Here is a 10703-nt window from a genome sequence, read left to right as displayed (position 1 = left end):
GTGTCCAACGGAGTCTATTCCCACTTGACGGGACTGATTTCACGGTGTGGGGTGTGGGTGTCCAACGGAGTCTATTCCCACTTGACGGGATCGGTTTCACGATGTGGGGTGTGCAGGGGGAGATTGATTTCGACCATATGTGGTACCAACTCTACACACATCACATCCTTGCATCACCACTTGAAAACCTGACTTATATACTCAAAACACACCAGCACACCGTAGCAGTCTTTAATCTTCTCAGCCTCAAACTGGACTAATTCCAAAATATGTTTTTCTAGCTTTCTATCGTTAATAGAAGATGCCACCACTTCCTTCTTTTTCTCCCCAAAATAATAGCTTCCAGCGAGTAATTGGCATTGACGTTGTCCACATCCATAGAGTACTGATTAGAAAGTTCCAGGTCTTGAATATCTGCTGCTAACTTCTTTCTAGACTCTTTCAAACGGTTCCGGATCTGCACATTCATGTAAAATTTCAGACTTGCCAACAGATTGGAATTTTTGTTTTGAAATACATGAAGATTTGTGAATAACCAGATAGACCATAGATAACATGCGCTAATAGTATTCCAAAGTCCTGTAGAATAGCTAGGGGCTTCTCCAAGCAATTTTTTTTTTCCCATGAAAGAGCTTTGGGATGGATCGACCTTGACACACAGATGAAGAAAAAGCCACGCAATTTGAATTTTCTCATAGTTGAGAAAAATGCAAGGCATCCATGCACATCTTGCATCTACCATTGCCCTGGCCAAACTTCAAAGCTCTGGCATTAGTCCAGAGGGCCTTACGTAAGATGAGCCAAAGAAGACATGACATTTTTGGGCGGATCATTTTGGGCACGCATGCTCAAATCTAAAGCCCCAATCAACCACCACAATAGCAAAAAAGGAGGGGGGCCAATGGACACCCTTGTTTGATAAGACCTTTTAAGGGATAAATGTTTAGATAAAGACCCATTTACAACCCCCCTAATCTTGGCATTGCCAAATAGGGTATGAACCAATAAATCTAGCCCCGCCGATACCCATATCATGCAGTGATGAAGCACAAAATCCATTCCACTCTCTCATAAGCTTTATCAAAATCAAATTTGAAGAAAGCAAAGCCCTGGATATTATCATTTGCTATATAGTTGCTAGAATAATCTATAGAGAAAATAGTAATTCCTAGATTAGGCGAGAGAAAAGTGTGTTGATTTCTTCAAAAAAAAGGGCAGATATATTGATGAGAGAGAGAGAATCCGAGGTTACAAAGAGGAGCCAAGTGTCTGTTATAAAACCAGACACGTGGGATACATCTAAGCACGTTTATGCATGTGCTTACGCGTGTGACGGAGGGAGGCTGTTGGCCATTTGTCAAATCACACGCGGAGCTGCATGCGTTGCCTTGATCCCAGGCTACCGGCTAGCTTCTCCTTTGGTACCTGCCGCCGCCGACGCCATTCTGAAGGTATTCTGTAGGTGCATGCAGAGATACCTGAGGCCTTCGCGAGGCGTGATCTGCTTCCTTCCTATTGCTTGTCTTCCTGGAGGATGAGGAGGGGAAGGGAGGGAGTTCCCTCTTGTGAGTTGGTGTTTGCCCTCTTTCTGCACGTCATCGGATCGGAACTCATCCTTGCTAACTGTCATTTTTGGTGGCGTCTCGGAGAGGGTGATGGAGGCCTCTCCCCGTGTGGCTGGAGTCCTTCTTCCTCTGTGATTGGTATTCTCTTTTGGTATTCTCGTTTGTGTTCCTTCCATGCGGTCTCGAGTCAGGTCTGCTTTGCATACAGATGAATCTGTTTTGACGTCATGCAGCAGCATGTGTCTCTTTGGTTGTTCTTAACTTCTGATTCCTCTTACCAGCAGAAGTGCCCTTGTTCTACTCGCCCACGCCATCTAGGTTTGATGAGCCTTATTCTGTATGCACTTCCACTCAGATGGTGCCGGTGCAATCTCCTCCCCGCTGAGGTATTGATTGGCCTTGAACTCGGCTTCTCTGTTCTGATGCTTTCCACCGTTCATGCAGGAGGTAAAGAGGACTTCGCGGGTAGCTGCACCTTTCTACTATGGCGAGGCTTGAAGTCGAGGCAAGGACTGGTTCTGACAAGTCTGTCCTGAAGGTCACTTTCCGAGGCTTGTCCCTCATTGTTTCTGTCTTCTTGCAGGGATCTGGTTGTCGTTTGTACTGTACATTGAAAGTGTCCTGATTCAGACGTCTATTGTACCCGGTTGTGGGGGTTTACAGTGATATCTGCATGAAGATCAACTTTACTGCCTGTAGATTACGTCAATTAGTGCTTTGTCTTTGGTCATGACTAGCCTGATTTTTTCTCTGATTGAGTCTAGTTTGTACTTGGTAAAGTCTGAGGCTTTCTTGTTGTATTTGATTTCAAGCTTTTTCTCAGAGCTGATTAGAGAGGGTAATCTTTTAGACCAGTATCTGCTGCATGATGTGCTTAGGCTAACTGACAGTGGAGTACCTTTGATTTCTGGATTGTTGAACGTTGCTGCTATTCTAAGCAACCATGCATGCCATAGATATTCGCTTCTAATGACGTTCCATAGCGTATCTGAACATCCTACAGCTTCTCCCAGTAAAATCTGTTTCCAGGATAAAGCTTTGCCCCATTCAGATACTGTATTTTGAAGTTCTTTGAAAGATTGAGAGATGTGCTGGCACTGTAGGAAAATGTGTATATCATCTTCTGGGAGTCCACATCTAGCACATTGGTTAGATGACACATTGAATTTGGCTGCCTTGCCTTGGGTCCATAGAGCTCTATAAGCAATGAGTCATGCTAGACATGACTTCTTGGGGTCAGTGTGGGGGTTCCAGAGGTTCTTGAGGTTGTTGTACCATTTTTTTCGGTCCCACTGAATGTTCCATCTACGGTTGAGGGGTAGGTGGATGGGTGGAGATTTAGTAATCTTAGGGATAGGGAGAAGTGGTTTGCTGCCTGTCCATTGGTAAGCACAGATATTGAAGGAAGAGGGGTTGTTTAGCTTCAAGGTCTCCTACTGATCCCATTTCGAGGTTCTGCTTTGCACGAGGTCCAGCTCCGGGGTCCTGCAGTCATATTTTGCCACTAGATCAGCTCTTGAAAGCCAGGTTCCTAACTGTTGATCTCTGAGATCTGCCCATGTTACAATGCCTCTCTTGTGAAGGTTTAGCGCTAATTGGGCTTCCTCTGGTTGAAGGGGGGGGGGAAAGGGACCAACAGGAGTCCCCGGCCAGAGCTCCTTTAGAGATGCGAAGGTTTGGGGCTGGGTTTAGGAACATTTTGATGTTATTCCAAGCTTTCCATATTGAGGACACTAGTTGACTGCCTTTGGAGGAGATGGGGAACTTGGAGATGACTATGGTTGAGAGGGGTAGGTTACTCCATTTATTGAAGCCCGTGATGACAGATCTGGGGATATCCTTGAGAAGAAGTTGAGCCCAATCTTCAGAGGGGTTAACAAATGCTCTTATGATCCACTTGGCTGCCATTCTATTGGCAGTGATCCTGATGTCCTGGATACCTAGCCCTCCCTTTGCTTTAGGGGTGGTGCAGATGTCCCACTTGACTTTGGGTACGCTCTTGTTCCAAGGATCGCCTCCCCAGAGATAGTTCCTGCACAGCTTGGTAAAGTTGTTGAGGTCAGAATCTGGTGGCCTCCAGCAGAAGCTGATAAAATAGATGGTATAGGGCAGAATGAAGTGGTTAAGAACCATGATCCTCCCTGCCAAGGTAAGCTGTCTTCTTTTCCATCTCAAAAGCTTGTTGTCTATCTTTTCCATGACCCACTGCCATCTTTGTTTTAGAGAGACCTTAAAGCCCATAGGTATTCCTAGTAACCGGAAAATCTCACCGTCCTGGATGAGATTGCAACCTGCTTCCTTAAGCCAGTCAGGTGGTGGTTCTATGAGTGATCTGATGCCTGTTTTATTATGGTTGATTGAAAAACCTGAGGCCATGCAATAGATTTGTAAGCATTCCTAGAGAGCCTTTATACTTTCTTCTTCATTGGCTATCAAGCAATTGGTGTCATCAGCAAACATCTGTGTACACATCTGATCTCCATTAGGGAGCTTTATTCCAGCTATCTCTCCTTTTTTCATCTTGTCCTTGATGAGCCAGTTGAGGCCGTTTGAGGCTATGGCATATAAGAGGGGGGCTAATGGGCAGCCTTGCCTGATGCTTTTTTGAAGAGGGAAGGGGGCAGAGAGCTCTCCGTTGTAGATTATCTTGGCTTTGGCATTACCGAAGAGGGTTTTGACCATGTGGGTGAAATGGGGTCCCAAACCCATATCCCTTAAAGATTGGAGGATGAAGTCCCAGTGGATTCTGTCATATGCTTTTTCAAAGTCGATCTTTATGAAGAGAAAATCCTGATTAGTTTTCTCTGCATATTCAAAGCCTTCCCAAAGTGCTATGATGGCGTCTAGGATGTATCTGCCCTTGATGAATCCTTTCTGTTCCTTATTTATCCAGCTATTCATGTGCTCGGACAGACGGTTGGCAAGGGCTTTGGCGATGATCTTGTAAACACTGTTGAGCATGGTGAGAGGTCTCCAATTTCCTACTTCCTCCTTGGGACCTTTTTTGTGAATAAGCTTGATAAGGCCTTGATTAGCTTGGGTGGGCAATGCTCCGTATTTGATCGCTTCTTGCCACACTTGGAGGATAGGGTCTACTAATACCTCGCTGAAGGTTTGGTAGAATTCAGCAGCCAAGCCGTCTTCCCCTGGGCTTTTATTAGGCTTGAGAGATAATATTACCTCTTTTATTTCCTCGTGAGAGATGTCCCGCTCCAGAACTTTTGCTAGATTAGGAGGAACAGTGGCTTCCCTTACATCTTTGATGGTCTGCATGGCCTTTAGCTTGCTTTGAGAGGGGGGTCCTGTTTCAAGGAAGATATCCCTGTAGTATTCAGTTAGGAGCTGCTTGTTCTCCTCGTGGTTGCTAGCCTTAATTCCATTCTTGAAGCAGAGGAGAGGGAGGTGTTCTTGTCTTTGTTTCACTTTAAGCATCTTGAACATTTCTTTGCTCGGTCTATCAGCTTTACCTGCCCACCAGTCTCTGGTGAAGAGCTTGGCTTGCTGGAGGGTTATTTCCTCCTCCCTTTTGATTTGAGCTCTGAGCTGGTTAAGGTTTCCAGGGTTGGTAGAAGACTCCTGCATCCGAAGCTGAGATTGAAGATTCCTAAGCCTGCTGGTCCGGTGGGCTGTGACTTCCTTCCTTACTTGCTTTAGGAGGTTTTGAGTAGATTTGATGGCGAGGTTCCAGGCTTTAGCCGGGGGAAGGTTGTAAGAGACGAAAGATTTCCAGATTTGGGCTATCTCTTCCTTGACCAGAGGTAGTTTAAAAAGGGTAGGATCAGTGTGGAACCAGCCAGCCTTGTGTATGGTGTCTTGATTATCCATGGTGGTGATAATGGGATAGTGGTCAGAGATGCAAGTCGTAGTGTCAACCAGACATTCACATCTGTTGTGCTTTGCAACAATTTCGTTGCTAGCATAGGCTCTGTCCAGCCTGGCTTTCCTGGTGAGCTCCCCTATTGAATAATTCTGCCATGAGAATATTCCTTCCTGGCCTAGGTCTTGAAGATTGAGTTTGCGTTTGACTTTCTCCCAAGCAAGCTTTTCTCTTCCAAATAGGGCCTGACCCTTGGCTTGGAACCTGTCTTGGAGGGATTCTACCATGTTGAAGTCTCCCAGGATGAGGGTGGGGGCCTGCAGGTTGAGGAGAGAGTTCCAGGTTTCAGTCCTTTGTTTTTGGGGTCCGTGGGGGGCGTAGATCCCCACGAGAGTGAAGTTGTTGAGGTACATTGCTATCCATTGGTTGTTGTGACCTATGTGGAAACCCTTCAGCTCAGAGCTGAGGTCGAGGTGTATGCCCACGGCCAATCCTCCACTTCCTTGTGAGTGCAGGGTGTGAATCCAGAAGTGGTCGGGAGAGATAGTGTTGAGCCTTCTGTTCAGTTCTTCTCCTGTAGTCTTGATCTCCACTAAAACAATGATGTCCAAGAGGCCTTTGGTTTTAAGCCATTGTCTGACAAGTTGAGCTTTCTTCAAGTCAGTTAGACCTTTTACATTGAAGCTGGTTATTTTCATTATCTTTTATTGGGGGGTTTGCTTGCTCCTCCCTTGGTGGGCTGACTGGGGGGTGGCACCAAGTTGAGCTCTCCCTCTCTTGAGCTCTTTACTGATCTCCATGTCATTGGGTGCAGCAGGTTGAGGAGCTGTTCTGTTCTCCTTTGCTGGGCTGGAAACAGTACCCATTTCTGCATCGTCAAGGTTATCCACCTCCTTCTCTAGTCTCAGCTTGTTTAATGGAGTACTTTCCACGCAGTCCTGTTCCTCTTCAGCAGCCCCTGGTTCAGGTATGGCAGCCAGGATTGAATACCTGTTAGGCTTTATTATAGGCACAGAGGTTTTAGGTTTGACCGTTGGCTTGCGTCTGATGCCTACTGAAACATCAGGCTCTTTGGGAATAGTTGGCGGATTGGATGAGGAGGGGGGGGACTGGACCAAGGGCTGAGGGGGGGGAGCTTTATTAGCTAGGTGAGGAAGAATGATTTGAGGGTTCTTGATAGGACAATTCCTGATGAGATGACCCTGTTTCCCACAGTGAAAACAGGAGTTTGGTAGGTGCTTGTAGAGAATAGGTTGGGTGAGAGAGAACTCCCTGCATCCAATGGAGATCTCTTCCGGAAGGGGGAGAGACAGGTCTAGCTCAATGAGGACTTGGGGGTGCCATGCGGGATTGTAGTCGGTAAAAGCTTTGGTGCCTAAAACTTGACCCAAGGGAGCTAGGATGGCTTTGATCCAAGGAGTAAGGTGAATGGGTAAGTTAGGGAGCTCTACCCACACAAGGTACACTGAAGATTTTGGGCCATCTGGGTTGAAGTCTTTGGTCCACCTCATAAAGCAGAATGGGAGGTGCCTAAACATCCATTGACCCGAGCTGATGACTTTCATAGCCATACTAGCCTCTTTGAACATAAAAATGTAGTACCCTTTGGCCAGGGCTTGCGTGAGCGTAACCTCAACCCCTATAGGGGACCAGCTGTCTCGGATCCAGGCTTTCATTGGCCGCGGGCCAAAGAGCAGGCCGACCAGACATCTTTCAGAGTACTCTTCAACTTTGTTCCTGACCTGTTCAATAGGAAGACTTACATGAACCGACAGGGGCTGGGGGTTACCTTTTTCAGCTGTGCTGTTAGATTCTTTCTGTTGGGCGCCGTTAGTGATATGACTGTCTTCCTTTGGGGGGATGGGGGCTTCTTTGGGTTGATCACCGCTTTTTGAAGATAACAGCTGCTCTTTAGCTTCCTTGAGTTCTTGCATGAGACGGGAGTTTTCTTCCATTACTGCGTCTATTAATGAGTCGTCTCCCCAGGGTTTGTCTGGGAGTTGGTTCCACGGGTTTGTTCTAGGACCTTGCAGAGATGATGAGGGAGAAGCACCGGTAAAGTGACTGCTGAGCATTTGAATGGATTTTGCAGGTGATGGGAGCTGGGGACGAACAAGGGACGGGCTCCTCCTCTCAGTGCCCATGCACTTGGGAGGGCATCCGCCCGCAGAGAAAGAGAGGCGACGATGCAGCTTGAATGGCGGGAAGCAGCAGGCGGGAAGCAGCACAGGTTGAGTGTGTTGATTTCTCGAAAATTTTCTCAAGATAGACTTTACTATATAGGTTTTTGTCAAAAGTCCCTTGTGAATTTCGTGCATGTAGATAATTTATGATTGAAATGCAACCTGATATACAATCAGTGGATTAAACATGAAGCGCGCGCACCTCAGTAGATTATACATGAAGCTCCTCTCTCTCGCGGGTGGCGGTGTGGTTTTTGTGGGTGTTGGGCCCATTGGGGGCGTGTGTTCAGGGGGAGATTGATTTCGACCGACCGTATGTGGTACCAACTCTCCACGACTTGAAAACCTGTCTTTTATATACCCAAACCACTTTAAACACCGTGGCAGGCTTTAATCAAAACCCCACTTTAAACACCGTGGCAGGCTTTAATCAAAACCCCTGGCATTAAATCCCTTGATTTCTAAGTCTACGATATTTCCTTTGCAAAGAGAGTTTCTATTAACTAGCCCAAAGAAAATACATCTGCAGCATACGACACCCCAAGTACACATTAACACAGACAACAACGGTAAATTACTTCTATTCTGCCCCATCTTTTACAACGATTCCGAACTAACCCTGGTTTTGATACAGCCCACATGAAAAATGTGCATAGAGGTTTACAATAGCCATCAACCTGGAATAAGCTACGCTACATATATTACTCACATCTACCCAATGTACTACTTTCCAAGCTGGGATTAAATCGAGTGATATATTAATGAGGCCCACTAATCAACCTTTGGGTATTATTTAGGGCCCATGAACACCTTTTCATCTTTTCAACTCTATATATAAACGCCCCAAAAACATGGTTTACTAACAGTACATTAATCTTCTTTATGCATGATTAAGGCCATAACAACCAACAAAGCCCCTGCTGCTCATATCATGCTGTGGTGTGCTGATAGGCCCTAGCAAATGCTCCCAGAAGAGAGAGCTCTCTAGATCCTCAAAGCTAGGTTCATTCCCACTCACCATATATTTGCTCGGGCCGCCATCTTGTCCGATGCTGCTGCTGGATTCTGTGGGGATCAGGGGATATTCCCAGTCATCTGATATGTTCAATGGGTGGTTGAGGTCCACCATCCTTGAATCCTCATGGGGATCACGAGGAGCTGAATCCTCAGTGAGATTGATCTTCACCCTTGAATCATGTGTTCCAGTAGAAGCATTATTGAATTCTACCCCCTCTTCTTGCTCTTTCTTGCCACCAGAATCAAGGTGGTAATGATGGGAGACATGGTTGGAAGTCCCTTCCATAAGCTGGTTGCCCAAGCACACGGTAGAATTACTGCTGTTATTGAGGTTAAGCATTAGGAGCTTCTTATCACCGCTGACCTTGATATCCTCATCACTGGCGGTGATGGAGGCGGTGGCATCTTGGTTGATCTCACAAGAAGAGGTATGGTCTTCAACATGATGATGATTATAGTGATCATCAATAGTAGCAATGCCGGTGGTGGCGCCGCTCTCCCCCCAACTCTCAGTGTAGTTGGTGAGCCTCCGCTTCTTCCTGCCATTGCTGATGGACCCATTCTGATCTTCTAGGAGCTTCTGCTCAACAGGGTTATAGTCAGCACCATACTGAACAAGGAAGGCTGGAGAGCACATGGTTCTGGCCAAGAAGGCCATCATCTGCTGTTGCCTAAACTCTGTCGTCTCAAGGCGCTCAGAGATGGACCTTATCTCCTGCTGGGCTAAGTGGTGCTGGCTGCCCAGCCTGCCCAACTCTAGTATCATCGCGTTCTTCTCCCTCCTCAGCCGCTCCAGCTCGCCCTCCGCCAGCCCGGCCATATCGTGGCTACCTCCACCCGCACGCACTATGCTTGTTTGCATGGCAGCAGCAGTGCAGGAAGGATTGCTGCGGGCAGCAGCAGATTTCCTTCTGTGTATATTGTTTAGTCTGTGCTTCTGCCCCCTCAAGAATTCCTCGTGCGCAAACTCCCACCTGTCTGGATCCACCTTCCTAAAACCCTGCAAATTAGTGATTGAAGCATTAGGAATAATTAAGAGTAATGACCACTGGAAGTGCTTAAGGATCGATGACTGATAAATGAAGCAATAACCATAATATTATGGCATTAATTGTGGGTTTAGAGGGCGGCGCTCACGTATGTGTTGAGCTGTCGGACGAAGCTGGAGAAGTTGTTGTGCTTGAAGAATTGGGGCAGGATGGCGCGCGAGAACTCGTAGAAGTCCCACACAACGAAGCTGTTGCAGCTCTGGCTCCAAGAAACGATGGGGTCTGTGAGGGGGTCATCCACCATACCATAGGTCTTGGTAAGGAAAGGGGGAGGTGGAACAGGAGGTGAGGGACCAATATCCATAGCCCAACTATTTATTAAGCTCCGCTAACTGTTATAATAATAGTTATTACTGCTATCACCTGTACTGCTACTACTGCAGATAGACGACATGATGCAACGCTGCAGCGGGCTAAAATACAGTTATATATATATATATATATATTCCTAAAACCTTCAAGAGGTAAAGCAGAACAGTTGTACTGAGAAAAAAAATAATATATTCCTAAAACCCTCAAGAGGTAAAGCAAAACGGTTGTATCTCAGAAAGGCAATCATACCGTGGCAGGTGGCGAGCGCCCCTACCTGTCACAGCCCCACGCTTAATACACCCCCTAATCTCGCACTAATCGTACACCGCCCCTCACATGGACCGACTCAAGTCTCCTAATACTAATTCTGGTACAGCCAACGAAATGGCGCCATCTCCCGCGTCCACCTCATCAGTTTCCCCCTACAAAATTGCAGCCCCATCCTTTGTTTAGCTAAAACTTTTCTAATTCTAAAAAATTGTATTATCACAAGTTGGTGATCCTTTGTTTACGTTAAGCTTTTCTAACTCTAAAAAAATTGTGTTATCACAAGTAGTTGACTCCTGCTGCCGTATGAAGTTTTTGCTTGTATGTATGTGTGTGTATGCAAGTGTGCAACTGCATGCATGTGTATGCATCTATATATGTGTATATGTGTGTAAGCGTGTGTATATGTATATGTCTATGCAAATGTGCTATTGCATGCGCGTGTATATATCTATACATGTGTATATGTGTGTAAGTGTGTGTACGTGTTTGT

The 10703-nt window shown here is 46.3% G+C and overlaps 1 protein-coding gene across 1 annotated transcript; it reads right to left on the bottom strand.

The window, feature by feature from the left end:
- Positions 1-8054: 8054 nt before the first annotated feature.
- Positions 8055-10054, bottom strand: LOC147607713 (heat stress transcription factor A-2c-like). Its single transcript, XM_086790419.1, has 2 exons — positions 9720-10054; positions 8055-9582 (listed from the first exon to the last, which is right to left on the bottom strand). The coding sequence occupies exons 1-2, from the start codon at positions 9933-9935 to the stop codon at positions 8446-8448; spliced, it is 1353 nt and encodes a 450-aa protein (XP_086646545.1). The 5' UTR covers positions 9936-10054; the 3' UTR covers positions 8055-8445.
- Between the last annotated feature and the right edge of the window lie 649 nt (positions 10055-10703).

This window comes from Cibotium barometz, chromosome 55, assembly GCF_041138505.1.
Source record: "Cibotium barometz isolate CiBa-2024 chromosome 55, ASM4113850v1, whole genome shotgun sequence".
Taxonomy (NCBI): domain Eukaryota; kingdom Viridiplantae; phylum Streptophyta; class Polypodiopsida; order Cyatheales; family Cibotiaceae; genus Cibotium; species Cibotium barometz.
Note: the sequence above shows the minus strand (reverse complement) of the source record. Positions and strands in the feature narration are given on the sequence as shown.